General features: G+C 48.2%; 1 protein-coding gene across 3 annotated transcripts; it reads right to left on the bottom strand.

The window, feature by feature from the left end:
* Window positions 1-891: 891 nt before the first annotated feature.
* ABCF1 (ATP binding cassette subfamily F member 1) lies at window positions 892-12,709 on the bottom strand. Of its 3 annotated transcripts, none has more exons than XM_033102556.1 (25): window positions 12,565-12,709; window positions 9,021-9,067; window positions 8,735-8,821; window positions 8,450-8,579; window positions 8,265-8,302; window positions 8,073-8,180; window positions 7,327-7,401; window positions 7,132-7,245; window positions 6,203-6,307; window positions 5,872-5,994; window positions 5,356-5,456; window positions 5,173-5,258; window positions 4,789-4,928; window positions 4,555-4,703; window positions 4,166-4,249; window positions 3,873-3,997; window positions 3,571-3,683; window positions 3,271-3,442; window positions 3,075-3,149; window positions 2,915-2,985; window positions 1,835-1,867; window positions 1,585-1,753; window positions 1,369-1,433; window positions 1,210-1,282; window positions 892-1,069 (listed from the first exon to the last, which is right to left on the bottom strand). In XM_033102556.1, exons 1-25 carry the CDS (start codon window positions 12,635-12,637, stop codon window positions 903-905), a joined length of 2,523 nt encoding a protein of 840 aa, XP_032958447.1. In that variant the 5' UTR covers window positions 12,638-12,709; the 3' UTR covers window positions 892-902. The 3 variants fall into 3 exon arrangements, with proteins under 3 accessions (XP_032958447.1, XP_032958448.1, XP_032958449.1); XM_033102557.1 differs by having other exon boundaries at window positions 8,450-8,576; XM_033102558.1 differs by having other exon boundaries at window positions 8,450-8,573.
* Window positions 12,710-22,788: the final 10,079 nt, after the last annotated feature.

Here is a 22,788-nt window from a genome sequence, read left to right as displayed (position 1 = left end):
TGCAAACATGTCTTTTCCCTTCTTCTACACCCCACAGTACTGTACATGTCATTGACTTGGTAACTTTTGAGAGGATCAGCACTCTGGTCTCGGACCACAGGGCAGAACTTGGGACAGTGAGAGACCAATGTCCCAGACGGAAGGGCTGAATCCCTCTCTCTTCTTGTCTGAAGGGCTGGGGGAGGGAAGGCTCCTCAAACGATAAGCATACAGTAAGACTGCGAGTTAGAGCCATTGGTATCAGTGGGGAAGCGAGGATATCAAATGCTGCTAGAAAACTGAACAAAGCAAACCATGACAGAACAGTTTCAGCTCCCATGAATCTCCGAACAGTGACAAGGCAGCAGCAACTCCTTTCCTTTATTTCTTCTCTTTGTAAAGGGAGATTCAAGTTCAGCAGCAACCCTTTCCTGCCTCCAAGTCCCCACCCAGCCCAGAGACCGCAGACACCAAGTCCTGGGGAGCAGCACCGGCCTCAGACCCCTTCTCCGGCTCTGAGCTCACCAGCTGTTCGCATCATGAAGTCAGCATGAAATCCACCAAAAAACAGCAGCACCAGAGACTGGGGGCCACCAAGCCTGAAGCTGTAAGATGGACCAGAGGCTGCAGACAACGGGCCACGAATGTCTGGCTGGACGGAACCCCACAGTAACGAAGGTCACCTCTGTCTGCACAGAGGGATGTCATACACAAGGCCAGCTGAAGAACAGGGAGCAGAAAAGTCTTTCAGAGGAAAGGCAACAGTCAAAGTGGTCTCCTAGTCACGTCAGGGACACGCCCCGCCTCGCTGTGCTGGTGAGTTGCAGAGGGATGCAGGCTGCCGGGTAGAGACGGGACAACAGGGACGCGAGCTGGTCTTCTGGGAGGCTTCCGGGAGGGAAGATCACTCTCGGGAGGGAAGATCACTCTCGGGGGCGGCTGACCACAACTTCCCCCAGGGCCTCCAACACCTCCCGCTTGTAGTCCTCGAAGTCTCCGTCGATTTGGCTCACACTCTGCTCCTCCACCACCCACAGCTGGCAACTGGTTTCTGTGATGAGCCGGGCATCATGGCTGACGACGATCACAGCTTTACAGAAAGATGGTGGGAATGAGGGTGGACAGAAGGGAGCAAGAAATCAGAACATGAAACAAGGGCGGCCCAGCAGAAGGACACTGCGGCCTGGCCCCCGAGGGAAAGAGGAGGGGGTGCGTTCTGAGCTGACTCACCGCCCTTGTACTCGTTGATGGCCTCCCCCAGGGCATCGATCGACTCGATGTCCAAGTTATTGGTGGGCTCGTCCTGTGGAGACGGTGGCATTTTGTGACTGAGCACGACCACTCCTACCTGCCTGTAACTCACCCCCTCCTGTGGCCCAGCTCACTCACCAAGATGAGGACATCGGGCTCCCGACAGGCCAGCTCTGCAAACACAACTCGGGCTTTCTGCCCACCTGTGGCAGAGGAAAAGGAGGTCCATCACACCTGTGGCCGCCTGACACCTCTGCAGGCAAACCCACGCTCTGGCTCCCTTCCCTCCCGCCTGCAGGCGGTCTGCAGAGATGAACACTGAGGACCTGACAGCTTCCCCAGCCCGCTGTGTACCGGAGAGCTTGCAGATCTGGATGGTGTGCGCATGGCTCTCCAGGCCGAAGCGGCCCAGGCACTTCCGGGCATCCTGGTAGGGCAGGTTGAAGGCCTGCTGCAGGTACTCGGTGGGCGTCTCCTCCATGCGCAGCTGCTCTGCGTACTGCTGGTTGAAGAAGCCGATTTTCTGCCCGGGGGAGACGGAGGTGGTTGGTGAGTCATACTCCCTCTGCCCACTCTTGTTCCCCAATTCCCAAAGCCAACTCACCAGCCGGTGGTTCTTTCTCATTTCCCCACGAGTCTGCAAGGAAAGAGCAGGTGGTCAGGGAGAGGAAGGGAAAGGTGCCGCAGGTCCACACCCCATCTTCTCTGAGGGGGAGAGGAATACCAGAATGGGGCTGAGGCAGATGAGTGCGAAAGGGAACAGGATGTTCTTCCTCGTGTGACAAAGGCACACTGGGAAGTCAGAGTACGGGGCACAGGGGGGTAAGAGAAGAATCCAGCAGGGGGGACAGAAGGACAGATCCAGAATCAGGAGGGGGGCTGACCATAACCCCCTGGAACACCCTTCCCACCCAGCGAGACCCGTGAACCACACATTCTCAGGCCCCACCTCAGATGGGGATTAGGGACAGTTGGCAGGAGGATCTAAGAGCATCTTTCTAAAGATCTGTTCTGTGGGTGTGAGGAAAAGGGCCCTCTCAACATTTTCCTGGAGGAAGTACAGATGGCTACGACCTATGTAAAGCACTATATGGCGATATACTGCCAAAGTCTTAAAAGCAATTCTAGGGAATTTATCCTAAAAAAAGACTAAATTCATAAAGATGTACGATATTTACTATAGTAGTGTCTTTTAGTGAAACATCAGAAATAATCTAAATGACTAACATCAAATTATGGGAAATCCATATAAATAAATGTACACATATAATTACTGTCATGGAAAATACGTGATATATATTATCTGGAAAAAGCTGACTACAGAAAAATTCATGTGATGGCCCATTTTTGTTTAAAAAAAAGGATATGCACATTTGCAAAGGAAAAAAGGTGAAAGCGATCCAACAAAATTAGTTCTGGTTATCTCTGGATTTTTATTTGGCTTATGCAATTTCAAACCATTCTACAATGAACATGTACTTCTTGTATAACCAAAACACACATGGGGTCCCAGCACTGTGACCCACCCTTTCTAGCTCTCCTCGCTGACCTGATCTAAACTGCTCTCTAGCACCTCAGGGCAACGAGCCCTCCAGTGTTCTGTCTTTAGCGACCCCCGGTGAACCGCCCCATTTCTACTTCCCACGCACTGCAGTCAGTCCTCCCGTGGCGGCTCAGGACTCACCGGCGTCAGCTTGCCTGTCAGCAGCAGGAGCAGGGTGCTTTTCCCCACGCCATTAGGGCCCACGATACAGACTGCAGGTAGCAAGACAGGGGGTCACAGAGGTCCCCAGACTCTCCTGTGCTCCTGCGCCACATCCCTGCGCCACCCAACACCAACTCACTTCTTGAGTCCATGTCGATGCCAAAATCCAGATTCTTAAAGAGTGGTTTCTGCCCCTCATAGCCGAACGTCACACCTGAGCACCAGAAAAAACGGCTGTTTCCTTTCTTTTCTGGGCTATGCGAAGGTCCCCGCTCCCCCATTATCCTGGCCTGGCAGAACAGGAGCAGGTGCCCTGCTGGCGCCGCAGTGCTCACCGTGCAGGCCCAGCACAGGCGGGCTGAGCGGCGGCGGGTTGGGGAACGTGAAACGCACAGTGTACTCCCGGGGCCGCTTCAGCAGCTCAGGGGCCTCCTGGGACTCCTCATCCTGGTTCTTCCGGCGGCACTTCTGCTGCTTCCGAGTCAGGGCTTCCTTTGTTTGCTTTTCCTGCAGAGAAAGGGGAAAGACAGAAACCCACACCTTCGCAGCAGTCCCTGAAATGCAGGTTGGTGTCGCCCAGCCAACTCGTCCTCCTGAGAAGACCATCTCATCACCGCAAGACCCCAAGTGCTCACCGCCTGCTTGGTGGACTTGCCACCCGCCTTCAGCTCCTTCAGCTTTTTCTCCTGCTTCTCATACTGCTTTAGCAGTTCTTTCTGCTTCTGCTGGTACATCTTCTTGAAGGTCACTGGGGCAGAAGAGGACGGGTATCACTGGGTGCCCTCTCCCATGCAGAGGGGTAATTAGGACTGGAGGGATGGGGCGGGCATCACTGTCTGATTCCAGAAAGATCCAGCTTATCACCACGTCCCTACGCCCCTCCCAGGCCTCTCCTCGGGGCCCCATCTCTCCTCCACCCACGAGCGGTCCTCCTCACTGTAATTGCCCCTATAGTAATGGAGCCGCTGGGCATCGAGATGGATGATATCGGTGCAGACGTCGTCCAGGAAGCCCTGGTCATGGGACACGATGAGCAACGTCTTCCGCCAGCCCTGGAGATAGCTGGGTTTTAGAGAAGAGTGTGGAAATGTCACATCGGTCAAGTTAGGGCTACGTCAGGGGAAGGACAGACTACCGGGGCAGGGAGGGAAAGAGGGACGGCCAGATTGAGAGTTGTCCAGGGCAGAGTGAACAGGACCCAGTGATGCAGACTAATCCAGAGCCACTCACTTATTGAGCCAGATGACAGCATTGAGGTCCAGGTGGTTAGTGGGCTCATCTAACATCAGCAGTGTGGGCTCCATGAACAGCGCTCTAGAGGGTTGGGCAGCAAAGTGCAGGGTCAGAGGGAGGAAGGTCCTGCTCAGAGAACCTGAGTAGCCCCCGGGAGGTGCAGCCTGAGCCCATGAACACTTCCCAATCTCTTAGACAAGTTCCTGTGTGAGATGTCGGTGAGGATATACACCAGGAGGGGAAAGAAATGGAGAAAAGACCTGAAGCCTGACAACACAGACAGGAAGGGAGACAAGTTGGTCTTGAACCTCCCTGCTGGCCTTAGAAGAATGAGCAGAAGGGACCAGGTGGTTTGGGCTGGGAGGGTGGTGAGGTGGGCGGCCCACCTGGCCAGGGACACACGCATGCGCCAGCCCCCCGAGAACTTCTGTGTGGGCCGGTTCTGCATCTCAGGGTCGAAGCCCAGACCAGCCAAGATCCGCCGGGCTTTGGCCTCTGCAGCGGCCGCCCCGATTGCCCGCAATTCCTCATACACCTGGGAGGAGCGAGAAGAGGAAACGTGTCCGGAGGTCGCAGGAAGCCCCAAGTCTAGCCCGTGTCCCCTGAGCCATCTCCTCTACCTTCTCTAGCCTCTCGGCGGCTGTGTCATCCCCCTGCTCCAGCTGTCCTTGGAGTTGTCGCTCCTCTTCCAGCAGCTTTACTCGCTTGGTGTCGGCTCGAAGAACAGCCTGCACTGCTGGCGTTTCATCTGCTACCACCTCTGGGGAGCAGGGGGACAACAGTCAGGCCACCCCGAGGGCTAAGAACCTAGTCCCCCTTCCCACAGCTCCATTCTGCTTTGCCTGGCCCTGCCCAAAGAAAACATCCTGCAGTCCGTTCTTTCCTCACCCCCCTTTGGCATTCACTTCCCAGTTCCCAGTAACTGTCCCCACGCCACAGCAGTCTCTGCTCTTCTCGGTGGGTTCCCCAACGGCCCTGCCCGCACCTTCCCCCAGCGGCCTCACCCTGCTCACACAGCAGCACGTCGATGTTCGGGGGGATGCTCAGCGCCCGGTTGGCAATGTGCTTGAGGAGCGTGGTCTTGCCCTTGCTGGGAACGAGACAGCCGCCAGGGCCAGGTCACCACTGTGGGGGCTCTCCTTTTCCTTCCACCCCGCCCCCATACCTCCAGCCCCCCCACTCCTCACCCGTTGGGTCCCACTAGCCCATAGCGGCGGCCGGCCACTATATACAGGTCCGCGTTGACAAATAACTCCTTGCCGTGAGCAGAGATGCTGAACTTCTCTAGCTTCAGTCATCAGGGAAGCAAGCATGGCAAAGGGAGGGATGGGAACGTGAGAACTCTCCCTTTCTGACAGAGCTGCAACTTTCTCCCTGCTAGGAAGCCTGACAAGCCAAGCCCGCTGGCACTGTGCCCTGCTCTTACCATGCCGCTCCACATCCCTGTCTACTACCCAATGGGATCTCCCAAATCCAAGCCAGTCCAGCCTGTCCCACCCTATTTCCCTCCAGGGTGGACCCCTATACTTTTGCTTTTTCTATCTTCTCGCTTAAGTTGGCAGAACTCAAGGCATGGAAAACACCTCCAAGCTTTCTTGTCGGTGGTCAAAGCCCCCTTATTGGTTGCCATGACCACTAAGGGAAAGGTGAGAGGACCGGCTCTTCCCTGGGCGGCTGGGTGGGAGAAATCCCCTCAGACCTACCTTGATGTCAGAGGCATTTTCTAACATGGCCTGGCGGGAGGACACCTCCGCTTGTGACACGGAGAAGTCATTCTCGGCAGCACTGGCTGCTTTTAATGAAGCCACCTGGCGCTCATACTCCATCTGAGAAGGAAGGAGAACTACTGTCTGCCCGTTTCCTGTCATCGGATACTGAGACAAGGTTCACAGAACACCATTCTGTCCGTACTCTATTTATTTCAAGTAGCATTCAAAGCTCTCCTCCTTGTCCACCAATTCGCATGCCCCATAGTTGAAGCATAAAAATAAATCAATTTCTTCTCTTTTGACCACTAAGAACCCAAGGTCTTACCTGTTTCTTCAGCTTTTTCTTCTCCTTTTTGCTAAGGTGAGCATAAGGATCATTGGCCTTAGACTCCCCTGCTTCTTGCTCCTCTTCTCCTTCTTCCTCTGAACCCTGTGAGACCAAGGGGATGGTAAAAAGTGAAGGACCCCTTCTAGAACTTGGAGTTCATGTCATCCACCCCTAGTTCCCGTCAGCTCTTCCCTTCTCTCCTGGTGTCCTGACATGTATCTGGTGAATCTTCTCATTCTCATACCCACCCCTGGTTTCCTTGTAGTCCTTTATCCATTTCTGCCACCAGGAATCATGGTACAAGACAGATAGCAGGAGTTATGTATGTATGACGTGTGTGTATGATGTATGTGTGTGTTAACCTGTAAACAGAACTACTAATGCTATGTAACTGAGGACAGAATAAACGTAATGGGTCCTTCTCCTCACGTAGCCAGTGTTTCTGTAGCTTACACAGTAATGTGCAAAGAAAAGGTCTGGAAGCCCTAACACAGCCACTGAGAAATCCAGAACAACAGGATGGGAAAGTACTAGAGATATAGAGAAACTCAGAAACTACTAGACTCCCTCACGTCATACAGATGAGAAAACTGAGAATCAACGAGGTAGAAGGATGTACTACTCAAGGCCACACAGCTAGTAAGTGGCAAAGCCAGGTCTTTTCAACTCTAAAACTGGCCCATGGGCCCAATCTGACCCGGCAGCTGTTTTTATATGGCCCCGGAGCTAAAAACAGGTTTACATTTTCAAAGAGTTGTTAAAAAAAAAAAAGGAAGAAGACTATGCATCAGAGACTGTACGTGTCCTGCAAAACCAAAAATATCCCCTCTGTGCTGACTCCTTTACAGAAGTTTGCCGACTGCTGCTCTGGGCAGTATCCGCACCCTGAGATCCTGGCCCCCCTTCTCCAACAGCAAAATATGCACCTGCTCTGCCTTCCTGGCCTTCTCCTTCCCTTGCTTGGGTGCCTCCTTTTCTTGTGTCATTTCTTCTTCTTCCTCTTGCTCTTCATTGTCCAGAGCGGCAAATTTATTTTGAGGCTAACGGAAAAAGACAGCATGTCCGATGAAACACCCAAATCTCTGAGACTCAGCACCTCCTCCTGCCAATTACTCCCTCACCTCGGCCTTCCCCTTTGACTTCTCTTCCTTTTCCTTTTTGCCCTTGAGGCCTGGCTGTTGTTCTTCAGATACAGCCTGGAGAGGACACACATATATACACACACAAATTAACATTTGCTATCTTGTTGCTTAACAAGCATTTCCAGGGAGTCCTGGATTAGGAGTTAACTGTACTGAATGGTGGTAGGAAGAAAATGAGAGCCAAAAAAACCCTAACCTCCAGTTTGAGACTAGTGAAGAGAACATTACAGAACAGTCACAAAGCTAAGGGCCTATGAGTCAGGCAAGTGAACTACATGGGTGGGTGGCAGCAGCGCTGCAGGGCTTCCTCAAGAGGGCGAATCTTGAGAAGAGATAATTCTCAAGTTTGGGGAAGCCGAGCTTCTAGGGAAGACGAGCATAGAGAAAAAAAGGCTTCAACACAGACACAGTCTGCCTGATGCCAGATGTGATCAGGCTGGTCTGCAAGGCACACATGGGAGAGTCCCAGGCAACAATGCACAGGGTCCAAATGCAAGAGCAAAGATGTGAGGCCTTTGTTTCAGACTCTGAAGTGAAAGCAACAGAATCACTGTAGATTTGAGTGAGGAGGAGAGTATTTTAAAAACCTGATTTTGACAGTATAAGCAAAACAGGCCTAGAAGAGCTAGCTTAAAAGCAGGAAGATAAGTCAGGGCATTACTCCACCATGGGTGGGTGAAGGTGCTACGTGGGGTTGGAGTACCCAGCACAGCCACCACTCTCACCTTATTGATCCGATTCTTCTCTGGCTTGGCAGGCTTAGGAGGGTGTTTTTCTTCCTCCTCCTCTTCCTCACTCTGGTCCTGAATCAGGGCTGCAAAAACATTACCACCCTGGAAAATGAAAGGGCCAGAGAAGTCAGTGGGCTGGTCAAGGTTAGGCCCATGAGGTTTCCGTTTACCACGCAGATGGCTTACCTTGGTTTTCTTCCCTCCTCGGGGTACTGGGGCAGGCACTGAAATGACAAGGAAAAAAGATGAGGCAGGAAAGAGAATTACAATGTCTGGCTCCTCAATCTGAACCAAGTCAAAGATCAAGGAACGAGGCCTTCACACTTCATGGCTCACGGGTTCCAGGCACCCACTCCCCTCACGTCATTTACCCTCATCCTCCTCGTCACTGGCCGGCACCGAGAGCTTCTTAAGACGCTCCAGGAGCTCTTTCTCTTCTCCATCGTCATCCACATCCTTCTTCCGCCGGCCTTTTCGGGCGTCTCGTTTCTTTTTCTGCTGCTGAAAGCAAAGAGGATGAGAGAATGACGCTGAGGCCCAGGGCCCTGTGGGACCTCTGCCTCCAAGAGTCCCCATCAGCGGGGTGAACTGGTGTGGGCTGCAGAGGGGCTGCTGGGCCCAAGACGCCCCCTCGGACTCGGGCCCGATGCTCAGACCTGCTGCTGCTGCTGCTGCTCCTTCTCCTTGGGCAACTTTTCTTCTTCCCCAGCCTGCTTATCTTCTACTGCCAGCTCTTCAAAGAACTACAGGGAGTTAAGATGTAGAACAACACGGCTGAGATCGGAACTCCCCCCACCCCGCCTGCCGACCTGCCCCCACATCCTCACCTTGCTTCCTCTCTTGATAAGCTCTTTCCTCCCCCTCGGACCTCCCACCTCCCTCACATGGCTGCGTTTTGCTTGGAAGCACGATCAGTTCTCATCCTCAACCTCATTTTCTCACCGTCTTTTTGGTCTTTTTGTCCTTCTTCACTTTCTTCACCACTTTGTCTAGAAGGTTAAGCAAACATTGTGAATGCTTATTTGCAAATTTCAAAGCAGCTTGATCCCCCCACAAAGCCCTCAGTGGCTTCCACCCTATTTTACTACTTTTCTAGTTCAACTATCATTCCCTATGCATTTCTATTGTCCCACAGGACAGACAGTGGTGGCTGGGTCTCGGGTAGCTGTGGCAGGGAAAAAGCAGAATTCAGAGGGCAAAGGTAGGGATGGAAAGGAAGTAAGACAGAGTATCAGAGATCATGCCTATGTTTTTAGCTGGCACAATGAGTTGGCCTACTGGTACCATTTATTAACTCGAAATATAGTGGAAGAGAATGTCCCCTCTTCCCACCCTGCCACCCATGGGGGTAAAGGTAGGACGAAGATACCATGAATTCAGTTTGGGATATGTTGCTTGTGAAACCTGCAGGCCATGTAAATAGAGCTGTTTGGAAAGTAAATGAACATCTGGGTCTATGCCCCACCTGCTCTGCTCGCACAACATTCTAGCACACATCACACTGTATTATACTTAGCAAAGTCAGTCTTTCATCCTAGAGAGCCACCTTTAGCTTGTGGTCCCAGGGAGCAAAGTGGGAAGTAACAAAGGTTCACCCGACAGGACACATTGCAGCTCCCTCCTTCCGTCAGTCCCCACTTCCCGGAAGGCAGCGTACGATGTCTAACTCCCTGTCTCCCGCCCACCGTCGAACTGGGAGCAGCTTCATGATTTCTCCTTATGTCCAGGCCTATCCACTGTCACATTCCCCTCCAAACCATTCCATCCTATCCAAAAGCACTCCTGTAGTTATTTAGCTCTAAAAAAGCCAACCAAACAAAACCTAATTGCTTTCTGCTATCTACCACATTAAGTACTTCTTAGACAGAATTCCATGTAATCCACAGTAATCACTTATTTAGGAAAGTTTTACTGTGCATCTACTATGCCAAGAACTGGAGATTGATGAGGACAAGCCCTATAATTTAGAGCTTCACAGACTAAAAGGGCCCTATCCTACCTTTTCTGCTATATCTGTTTCCCCATCCACACCTGTGTTCTGGACACTGGCTTCTCACTGCTCCGATTTAGTCCCAGGCATGCTTCTGTCTGTCTTTGCTTAATCTTGGTCCTCCGTCCACAACACATTTCAGAATCTGATCTCACTACTGGGTGGCTAGAGTGGTAGAGCTGAAAAGATGTACAGGAGAAGTAATGTAAAGCTGTATATTCCAAGGAGTCTAATCCTAATGACATTAAGGAGGACATTGCAGTACGTAAGAAGGAATGACATGACCAGCTCACCTTGCCAATCCTGAGGAGTGACAAATCCCAGACACTAGTTTCTCTCCAAGGACTAAGACAACCACACCATCTGCCCTGCTTTTAAATCCCCTTTGTACTTGAAACATCACTCTGATCCTTCTGCCGGTAAGAAGAGGACAAGCCTGCGTGCAGGTTCAGTTGTGAGGAAGTGTAACAACCACCAAGGCCGAGGATGAGGCCAAGCGCAGCTGCAGTGCTGCATCCCCCATGGCTCCTCTTCCAACGGCTCGTTCCCTTTAGTACGTCACTGAAGCTGCTCCTAACTTCAGAGCCAAATAGAACACTTTCCTCAACCTTACAATCTTCTCCCCCAATCACTGTTTTCTGTCCCATCTTCACTGAGTCTCAGAAGCGTAGCCCCCACTACGCTTCAATCTGCAGGGGTCTCCTCCATATCCAAGACTTCACCGACACTCACCCGTCTTTCCTTTCACTCGAGAGCTCTCTCCGCAGCTCCTAAACAAGCTCTCTCCTTGCCTTTTCCTCTTAGAAATTCCCCAGAAAGCTCCAACTCAGCATTGAAAAGCTGACCTTCTCTCTTTCCACTCCCCATCATACAGGCCTACTGCTTTTAATTAATAGTCTACTTACTACCCACGGACTTCCTTAAGTGAGTGTCACCTAATTCTCCTCCCTTCCAATTCTGGTCAATGCCAGTTCCTTAATAACCCTTTAGTCTTCACCGCCATGACTTACTCTTACCACTTCTCAACTGGATCGTTACGAGAACCTCCTAAATGGCCTCCCTGCCTCCAGTCCTCACCAATTCAAGCCATTCTCCACTGTGAACTGATCATATCATTCTTTATGCACTTCAACAGGTCCTTCTTCTTAATACTCTTAGAACTAAACGCCCCGGAATAGCGTATAAAGCCTTTCATTACATGTCTTCTGCACATTTTCCCAACATCAGTCACCCAATAGTGGGAACCAGCCAGGCTCACCTACATCACTAGCCTTGGACACACTTCTCTGCTTGGAATGCTCCTCCCCTTGCTAACTCATACAGATCCTTCAAGAATGAACTCAGCTTATCACATATTTCTGGGAGGCTGTGCTAACACTCCTACCCTACCTGTCTGAATAGATGCCTCTCTTTTCTTCTCAGTCCTACAGCATTCTCAAGCATACTCATCACAGCGTGTCAACCACTGTCTGATTAATGTTCTGTCCCCTCCACCAGACTGGGTGCCCCTTCAAAGCAAGGCTTCTCCTTTATCACTCTATCCCCAGTTCCTCTGCACAGTATGAGGTATATAGCAGGCGTCCAACAAATGCTTGTAAAATTAGTCACTGTGAACCTACTGTAATTATTTGGGTCCAGTCTATCTTTCCCTTGACGTGTCTTCAAGACCGGGAGGATGTCTTTGTATTTTTTTGTACTGTCCCCAAAGCACAGTATATACAGCACTCAACAAATACTCGCTGTTTTCAAGTAACCCTTAACCCCCATTCCAACACCCAGCATCTTAGTCAGATGTGTCTTAAGAGCGAGCCCATGAAGGAGGCATCCTCTCTTGAAAAGCAGGTGGCACCATGGGCTCCTGAGGGTGAGTGTGTGTGTGGTGGCAGGGCGGGGAGGTCGAGGCACAGCTTATATACAGAGGGAGCCAAAAAAATGTATACACATTTTAAGAAAGGAAAAAACTAACAAAATGGTAATACTCAATATACAGCAATAACAAAAGATGAATACAAGTCACGTTTGACTTCTGCAATTCCAAGAGGTGCTCAAAGTGGTTACTACCATCAGTGTCCAGACACTTCTAATAATGGCAAACTACTGCCTGAGCTACACTGACCAAACTGTTCACTTGTGTGCGTTTTTGGCACCCCCGGTAATTCTGTGGGCCGTAGAATACAGCGCGGTGCTGAAGAGGTCCAAAAGAGAAAAGCGGACTTGCTCATTTCTCCCCCTCTCTCCCTCAGGACCGTATGCTCTTCCACGCCTACTGCCCAGTCCACTGAAACTCCTCAGCGAAACCCCGGCACCCTTTCTTTCACCCCCACCCCAAACTCACCGCTGCCGCGGCCAACTCGGCCCGCCCCGCCGCACGCATGCGCAGTAGCCCCGCACGGCCCGGCCCGTCTCGCGCCTCGTGACCCTTTCCTAACGCACGCACACGCACACTCTTCTCTCTCCTCTTCACTCTCTCGTTCCCTCCCTGCCCACGAGCCTCACCTGCGGGGCTCGTGCTCTCTCCGTCCCCGATCCACTCGGGCTCCGGCGGCTGCTGCTTGGGACCCTTCGGCATCGCGGTGGCAGTTACGGCTATTCTGACGGCGCCGGGTGCTATTTCCGCTTCCGGCGGTGTGGGGCTCCGAGTGGGGCGGGATCTCCAGGCCTGCGCGCCCGGCCCCGCCCGCGGGGGTGCACGTGCGCGCCACGCCACGCCGTGATCTCGGGGGCGTGCCTGCGGTCCCGCGGGGGCGTGGTGGGCCCCGCTCCCAGAGGCGCCTGGGCGGAGCTTTTTGTGACCTGGGAAGCCACCCTTGTGGCTCTGCGACGCCGCAGGACTAATTTCCGACTAGTACAAAAGAGTGGCGCAATCCTTTTGTTTTTTTAAATGCTACCTTCGATCACCCCCTTACGTCTGGTTCCGGGCAGAAAGGCTCAGTTCGTCTACTAAGGAAGAAGCCTTGTCGGTCTAGTGTTGAGATGTGTTACAAAATTCCGGAGTTTAGAGTTGTAAAGGAGGAGAAACTCTAGCCAAACAAAAATCACTGCAGCGGAGCTTGGAGTCACTTCTTGTTTTTCTGTTTTGTTTGTTTGTTTTTGTTTTTTGGTAAAAGCTTTACTGAAGTATAACATACAATAAAATGTACATACAATAAACTCAATAAACTGACAGGCAAACTGCGAGGTGTACACTTTGGTAAGTTTTGCATAGGATACATCCATTAAACCACCCACATCCCCACAATTAAGATTTACAGTCGCTCCTAACACTACCCCTTAGTAGGAGCAAAGTCCCTGTCACCCCCGTCAGGTGACATTCTATCCTTAAGTCTCTACAATCATGCTTGGTGGTCTGAATCCACTCTTGCCAAGGGTCAGCAGATTAGGGTCAGTTCTCTGTCCTTATCCTAATCATTCTCCCAGCAGCACATGATACAGATGGTCACTCCCTCCTTCCTTTGTGTACTTTAGGGACACTGCTTTCTCCAGGTTTATTTCTATCTCAGTGGCTGCTCACTTTTTCCTCCTTTCCTGGCGTCTACTCCTGAAGTCGAAAACTCTAAAATCTTGGGGCCCATTACTTGACACTCTTCTTTAGACTTATTATCGATGTCTCATGACTTTAAATACCATGCATAATTGATGAAGATCCCCAAATGTCTCTTGTTGCCCTAAACTTCTGCCCTAAGCTTCAGGCTCAGGAATCCAATAGCTTATTGGACATCCTCTCTGAAATAAAGCTCTGATAAATATCTCAAATTAACATGTACAAAACTGAACTCTTGTTTTTACTCCTCAAGCCTTTGTCTCTTCCAGGTTTCCCCACATCAAGAAATTGCACCACCTCTGGAGGGAATATACCTCAACATAATAAAGGCCACATAGGACAAGCCCACAGCTAACATCATACTCAACAGGGAAAAGCTGAAAGCTTTTTCTCTAACATCAGGAACGAGACAAGGATGCCCACTCTTGCCACTTTTATCCAACATAGTACTGGAAGACCAAGCTAGAACAATTAGGCAAGAACAGGAAATAAAAGCATCCAAATTAAAAGGAAGAAGTAGAACAGTCTCTATTGCAAATGACACGATGTTATACATATAGAAAACCCTAAAGAACCCACCAAAAGAACGTTAGAATATGTACATTCAGCAAAGTTTAAGGATACAAAATCAATATACAAAATTCAGTTACATTTCTACACAATAATAACAAATTATCAGAAAGAGAAATTGAGAAAACAATCCCATTTACAATTGCACCAAAGGAAAAAGACAAACAAACCAAGGAATAAATTTAACCAAGGAGGTAAAAGACCTGTACTCTGAAAACTATACCACATTGATGAAAGAAATTAAAGACAAACAAATGAAAGGATGTACCATGCTCATGAATTGGAAGAATCCATATCATTAAAATGTCCATACTGCCAAAAGCAATCTACAGATTCAATGCAATCCCTGTCAAAACATGGATGGCATTTTTCACAAAAATAGAGCAAATAATCCTAAAGTTTACATGAATAAACTTTATCCACGTAAGACCCCCAAATAGCCAAAGCAATCTTGAGGAAGAAGAACAAAGCTGGAGGTATCATCCTACCTGGTTTCAAACTATACTACAAGCTATAGTAATCAAAACATACTGGCATAAAAATAGATAAATAGGTCAAAGGAACAGAACAGAGAGCCTAGAAGTAAACCCATGCTTATATGGTCAATTAATCTACGACAAAGGAGGCAAAGTTTCTTGTGGTTGAGAGCCCGTGCTCCAACCACAAGAAGTTTCTTCAATAAATGGTGTTGGTAAAACTGGACTCATACATGCCAAAAATTGAAACTGAACTGTTCTCACGCAGCAGCCTAACTGTCTGTCCCCTCGTGCCTATCCCTAAAGAAAGAAGAGTCTGTGAGACTGTTTCTTTCAGGGACTTTGTTTCACCTTTGTGCTTACACCTCATGTCTCTCTGTTTGGCCCCCAAAAGATGGTTGGTCAGCCAATGATGGGTAAGATTCCTCACGGGAGGAACAACCCAAGCCAGGTGGAACTGCGTGGGGACCACCAGGAGAACTCATGGGGTCCACAAAGGTGGGCACAGCCCCCACCTTCCCCCAGTTAAGGAGAGCTTCTGTCTATGTGGCTATATTCCTTCCCACAACCTGCTTCGGAAGTGAGTCAATGATGTAATAACATCAGTTCTCCTTCCATTCTTAACAATAAATTTTAGCATAAAGGATTTGTCCCTGGGGAGGCACATACCGTAATTGTTAAGACATCATGGGACTTTTGATTCCATCTGTTTGCAGGCAAAGGTGATTGGTTTGAATCAGTTTTCTGGTATGATGTATGAGACTCACAGACCGTGGAGAAAACAATACTACTTCCTTGTGTGAATATCAATAAAAGCCAGAAGGTGGCCCGATTTGGGGCTCTCAGTCCTTTGAGGCTGGGAGACCCTTGGTCCCCTGTTTCATAACTTCGTTGATTTGTTTCTTTCTTAACCCTCCAACGCCCCTTCTCGTTCTCTCACTGCCTGTGTTGCGCTGGACGTGACAATGAACCACTTTCTTACACCATATACAAAATAAACTCAAAGTGGATTAAAGACTTAAATATAAGATCTCAAACCATGAAAGTCCAAGAAGAAAACATAGGCAGTAAATTCTTTGACATCACTCTTAGTGATATATTTTTGGATATGTCTCCTCGGGTAAGGGAAACAAAAGCAAAGACAAACAAATGGGACTACAAAAGCTCCTTTCCAGTGAATGAAACCATCAACAAAACAAAAAGGGAGAAGGTATTTGCAAATGAAATATCCAGTAAAGGATTAATATCTAAAACCTGAGTAGACATTTCTGCAAAGGGGACATACAGATGGCCAACAGACATATGAAAATATGCTCAACATCAATAATCATCATAGAAATGCAAATTAAAACCACAACGAGATATTACCTCACACCTTTCAGGATAGCTATCATCAAAAAATTCAACAAGGGTGGCCGGTTAGCTCAGTTGGTTATAGCGTGGTGCTGATAACACGAAGGTTGCTGGTTCGATACCCACATGGGACACTGTGAGCTGCACCCTCCTTAAAAAATAAATCAATCAATTAATTGAAAAAAAAGACAAAAAAAAATTAACAAAGAAGTGTTAGTGAGAATGTGGAGAAATGGGAACCCTTGTGCACTATTGGTGGGATTACAAATTGGTGCAGCCACTGTGGAAAACAGTAGAGATTCCTCAAAAAATTAAAACCAGAACTACCAGATGACCCAGTGATTCCACTTCTGGGTATTTATCTGAAGAAAACGAAAACATAATTTAAAAAATATATGCACCCCTAAGTTAATTGTGGCATTGTTTACAATAGCCAAGATATGGAGGCAACCTAGGTGTCCATCTATAGATGAATGGATAAAGAGGATGTGATTGATATATATCTCTATCTCTATCTATCTATCTATCTATCTATCTATCTATCTATCTATCTATCTATCTATCTAAAGAGAGCCAAAAAAATGTATACATGTTTTAAGAAAGAAAAAAATTATTAAAATTGCAATACTCAGTATACTCGTATACTGACAACAAAAGATGAATACAAGTTACGTTGACTTCTACAATTACAAGAGGTGCTCAAAGTGGTTACCATCAGCGTAATTTTACTATTTTCCTTTCTTAAAATGTGTAGGGCCGGCCCGGTGGCTCAAGTGGTTGGAGCTCTGTGCTCCTAAAGCCAAAAGGTTTTAGGATTCCCACATGGGCCAGTGGGCTCTCAACCACAAGGTTGCTGGTTCGACTCCCACAAGGGATGGTGGGCTGTGCCCCCTGCAACTAGCAACTGGACCTGGAGCTGAGCTGTGCCCTCCACAACTAAGATTGAAAGGATAACAACTTGACTTGGAAAAATAAATCCTGGAAGTACCCACTGTTCCCCAATAAAGTCCTATTCCCCTTCCCCAATTAAAACAAAATCTTTATAAAAAAAATAGTCATGAAGATGTAAAGTACAGCACAGGCAATATAGTCAATATCATAATATTTGTATGGTGACAGATGGGTACTAGACTTATTGCTGTGATCACTTTGTAAGGTATGTAAATGTTGAATCACTATGATGTACACCTGAATCTAATATTATATTGTATGTTAATTCTAATTAAAAATAAATTTAAATAGCTCTTCCCATAAGTGGCCTGAGGTGACTGACCTCTGAAAATGGTTCACTATTCACTTGACCCAGAGAACCCCACAAAATCATGTAAATCGAGAGGTTCAAATCTTCGTGTGCACTTTAAGAACACTCGTGAAACTGCCCAGGCCATCAAGGGTCTGGGAAGCCACCAAGTATCTGAAGGATGTCACGTTACAGGAGCAATGTGTGCCATTCCATTGTCACAATGGTGTTGGTAGGCGTGCGCAGGCCCAACATAGGGCTGGACGCTGGGTCGGTGGCCCAAAGAGTGCTGAATTTTTGCTGCACATGCTTAAAATGCAGAGAGGAATGCTGAGCATAAGGGTTTAGATGTAGACTCTCTGGCCAGTGAGCACAGCCAGGTGAACAAAGCTCCCAAGATGCAGCGCGGAACTTACAGAGCTCGTGGGCGGGTTACCCCACACATGTGCTCTCCCTGCCACACTGAGGCGATCCTAACTGAGAAAGAGCAGATTGGCCTAAACCAGAAGAGGCTGCACGGAAGAAAAAGATCTCCCAGAAGAAACTGAAGTAACAAAAACTTACAGCCCGGGAGGAAATTTAGCATCAAATAAATGCTAATAAAAGTAAAAGCAGGAGAAAAAAATACATTTAGATAAATAAAAATAATGGTTAAAACTAAAAAAGAAATCGCACCACCTTTGATTCTTGGGCCAAAACTGAAAGATCATCCTCTTATCCGTTCCCCCTCATCAGTAAGCCATGTCTGCTTCATTCATTCATTAAAAAAATATTATTTATTGAGTGCATGGTATGTGCCAGGCACTCCTGTAGGGCCTCGGGATATCACCGAACAAAGATGTGGTACATATATACCATGAAATATTGTATTGGATACCACTGATCTCTAGCAGGGAGATGATGCTGTGGAAAAATAAAACATAGATCAAGGTAAAAAGCATCAGGAGGGCAGGTTGTAGTACTAAATAGAATGTTCCTGAGTCTCAAGTGAGGTGAAATTCAAGTAAATCCCTGAGGGAGGTAAGTTTTGGCCACATGTATTTCCAGGAGACGAGCCTTCCTGGCAGAAGGAATGGGAAGAGTGATGCCCTACAACAGAAGTGTACTGGGCATATATGAGGAACAGAGAGGCCAGTGTGGCTGGAGTGGCACGAGACACAAGGACAGCAGGGTCGGGACTTGGAGGGTCTTTTAGGTCATCTGGAGGATCTGGCTTCTGTTCCTGACTAACACGGAAGTCATTACAAAGTTCTGAGCTGAGGAGTGACCTGACCTGGCCTACATTTTAAAAGGGTGACTTTGAGAGCTGTGCTCAGAGTAGACTGAGGGGTGCAGCAGGGAGGACAATGGCAGAAGCAGGGAGACCTGTTAGGAGGTGACAGTGGCTCAGGCCAGGGTGGCAGTAGTGGAGGTGGTGACAGGGTTGATTTCTGGGTATATGTGAAAAAAGAGCCAGTAGGTTTCATTAATGAATTGGATGTCAGATGTAACAAAAAAATAAGGATGACTCCAAGATTTCTGAACTGAGCAATTAGAAAGATGAGTTGCCATCAACTCAGACTTTAAAACATCTGCCCTCTTCTCTCCACCTTTACCTAGACCAAGCCACCATCTCTTTACCCTGGACCACAGAAGCCGCCTCCTCACTGGTCTCCCTACTGTTATTCTCATTCTCAAATCTATCCTTCAGTCAGTAGTACCGTGTTTCCCCGAAAATAAGACCGGGTCTTATATTAAGGTTTGCTCCAAAAGACGCATTAGGGCTTATGTTCAGGGGATGGCATCCTGAAAAACATGCTAGGGCTTATTTTCCGGTTAGGTCTTATTTTCGGGGAAACACGGTAGTTTGAGAGTATAAATCATTTGTTCAAAACTCAGAATAGAATCCAAATGCATTGCCTTGGCTTACAGGGCTCTTTATAACCTGGCCCGTTGGATTTCCTGATCTTTCCATCTGGCCTCACTGGTCTTCCTTTCCTACTTCACACACCTCAAACGCATTCCTGCCCCAGGGCCCTTGCCCTTGCTGTTCCCTATGCCTGCAATGCATTTCCCCCAGATAGTCTCATGGCTGCTTCATTTAATTCTGTACTATAGTCACATCACCTCCTCAAAGAAGCCCTATGTATTGTAATATTGACTTGCCACTCTCTAGCCTCTTCCTTCCCTTTTTCTTCATAGCACTTATCACTTAAGATTATATTACATATGTATTTATTGTCTATCATCCTCAGTAGACTGTAATCACCACATGGGCAAGGATTTTGTCTTTTTTCATCACTATATCCCCAGCCCCTAAAACAGTACCTGGCTCAGAAAAGGCACTAAAGTATTCATTGAATGAATGTGAGACTTAAATAGGACAACACATATGAAGAACTTGGCGTGGACTTGCCATAGAGCAAGCAACCATAAGATCCCACACTTGGATCTCTCCCTGCCTCTCTAGCCTTCCCCCGTCTCCTGGTTATGCCCATCCTTATCTTCCCTAACTTGGTCATTCATGTCCGCTTTCCCCAAGGCTAAGTGCTGGGCCTTCTTCTTCCCACTTGACATTCTGCTCCCAGGTGATTTCAGCTGTAGACTCCTCAAACAGGTCTTTTGTAACCACCATGTTTTGAGTAGTCCCCAACTGTTCTTCTTTACATAATACTCCATTTATTTCCTTTATATCATTAATCACAATCTGTAATTATTTGTTTGTTTACTTTTGAAACAACCTCTGACAACTGGGAACTGGCTGACAGTAGGAGGTAGATCTTGGTGTTGCTAAGAGCTGGCCTGGCACTCTCACGTTGAACCTAAACTTCATGGAATACCAATGACAGACGAGGTCATTCTGTGGCAGTGATGAAGACAAATCTAAGCATGGACAAAAAAAAGGTCACTGTGTAAACCGTAAATACTAAACGTCCCTCTTGGCTACAATGAGTGACGCTTTTGTTTTAAACCAGTTACGGCGTTACCATGTTTCCTTCCTCCCTCCTAGATGAATTTGCTAAGATGCACAAGCATAGAACTGCCCCCACTTCCTGACAGCACCCAATCCAAAATTTCCTGCTTCCTTGAACCTCCTCTCCAACCAGGGCCAAACCACCAAACACAAACCCTAGTCCTGTCATTCCTAACCCTCTTAATGAGATCCTCTGCAGTTAATAAACCCAGCTCTGACGTAGGTGAGCTCCTGGTGCTCTTTAGCTGGAAGGGCACTGGCACTTTTACTCTCATTTTCTATCGCATCCCCAAATGTTAGCAGGGAGTGGCTCGCAGAGGCTGTCCACCCTACCGTTCTCACCTGCTGAAAGCCCAGCATTTTACTTAGCGCAGGGCTGCCTGAATACTTCTCCAAGCCTCATTGGCAGCTAAGTATTAGCCATAGGACTGGGTTATGGCCAGTGGGATAATGTAAGAGCTGTATGTCAGCTCTGGGGAAATTTCCTCCAGGATAGATGGTGTGCTCTGTCCTTCCTCCATCCTGAGGCTTACAGCATGGAATAGCAAATGAGAGCTCCACTCTGGACTGTGAATAGGAGGGTCTGATCCCAAGAACTGTGGAACCGAAGCTGGGATTCTGAATACCTGAGGGTCTTTTCGTGGCATGACTGTCACACACGCCTTGGACTGCCTACCTCTTGACTTGTGAGAAATAAATTTGTATCTTTTTTTAAAGACTAATTTTGGTTTCTGTTACTATTGAATTCAAAGCTGGTAAAGTGAGCCATAGTAGGTGCTTGGTATTTACAGGGTGAATAATTGTACCCACGGTCATGGCTTCAGCCACCACCTATGTGCAGGTAACTCAGGTTTATGCCTATAGTTTAATCTGAATACCAAACCTGTATATCCAACTACCTACCTGATATCTCTCCTTGGATGTCTTAAAAAAGGCAGCTCAGGGCCGGCCCAGTGGCTCAGGCAGTTAGAGCTCCATCCTCCTAAATCCGAAGGCTGCCGGTTCGATTCCCACATGGGCCAGTGGGCTCTCAACCACAAGGTTGCCAGTTCAATTCCTCGAGTCCCGCAAGGGATGGTGAGCAGCGCCCCCTGCAACTAAGATTGAACACGGCACCTTGAGCACCTTGAGCTGAGCTGCCGCTGAGCTCCCAAATGGCTCAGTTGGTTGGAGCGCATCCTCTCAACCACAAGGTTGCTGGTTCGACTCCCGCAAGGGATGGTGGGCTGCACCCCTTGCAACTAGCAACGGCAACTGGACCTGGAGCTGAGCTGCGCCCTCCACAGAGATTGAAAGGACGACAACTTGACTTGGAAAAAAGTCCTGGAAGTACACACTGTTCCCCAATAAAGTCCTGTTCCCCTTCCCCAATAAAAAATCTTAAAAAAAGAAAGAAAAAAGAAAAAGGCAGCTCAGACTCAATCACTCCAAAAGAAAAAGTAGCGGCATTCTCCTGGTTTCTTCTAATACCTTTCTTTTTAAATGGCAGTTATGATAGCTGACCTACCCCGAAACCTACAATACTTTCATTTTTGACCGTAGTTCCAAAAGTCCACTTTTCTCTAACTCCACTACCCAAACCTATGCCACCATTGTGACTCACTAGGGTTACTGAAGTAATTTTCTAACGTCCACCGTCAAGCCTGGCCAGCTCCACTCATTGTTGATTTTCCTGAAAAACCAACCTAATCTGTGATACTGACCTGCCTGGAACTCTTCAAAGGTTTCTGTCTGAAAAGACCCAAATCCTTTTGCTCTGCACGGCCAAGTGGGCTAGCTCCTGTCTTCTGCCTCCCCTTGCACTGTCCCCGCCGCTTAGCAAACACCTTTGCCTGGACCACACTCTTACCAGCTCACCTCCGGCTTGTCCTTCAGAGCCTGCTTCAGTTGTCATCTCCCAAGATTCCCTTTAGTACAGACTCCCCCTTTCATCATGTCTCACTTCTCCACCGCACCACTGACAGATGTGAACTTGACATGTATTTGTGATTTTTTTATGAACTTGTCTCCCCCTGCAGTTCCATCAGGTTCAGCTGTCACCTCCAGGGCCAAGTACAGTGCCTGGCCCACAGGCACTCACTCTACAAATATTTTATCAAGAGGCTGCTTTGTCATTACTACTCCACAAACATTAAACCTACACACTAGGCAAAATGTTTAAACACTACACCATGGGCACCTGGCTTTTCCTTTTTCCTACCAACTTTACCCTTGAACAAAATGGAGCCCGGTCTGGTTAATGGGACTCCCACTGGTTCCTTCAGACTGGAAAAAACTCAAGCTCTGCTTTCTCCATCACCACTGCGCAGGAACTAAATGAATAGCCCTACAAGAACACCCTCATCTGCACCTTCAGAGATGATTGGAACACAGGGATTAAAGAAAATGCTTGTTTCCACTGCGTTTATTACTACTATTAAAAAAAATGGTAAAAAGAAAAAAAATTAATTTTCAGTTCTCCAATGGCTCTCATCCCTCCCTCATGCCCACAACTGCTGGCCCATTTCCTCAGGGCCAGTTCAAAACTGAGACTGTTCATTGTAGTTTTCACAGAAAACAACCAGTGCCAGGGATGTAGGGAAAGAAG

Source organism: Rhinolophus ferrumequinum, chromosome 3, assembly GCF_004115265.2.
Source record: "Rhinolophus ferrumequinum isolate MPI-CBG mRhiFer1 chromosome 3, mRhiFer1_v1.p, whole genome shotgun sequence".
NCBI lineage: Eukaryota > Metazoa > Chordata > Mammalia > Chiroptera > Rhinolophidae > Rhinolophus > Rhinolophus ferrumequinum.
This window is presented reverse-complemented; position numbering and strand designations above follow the sequence as displayed.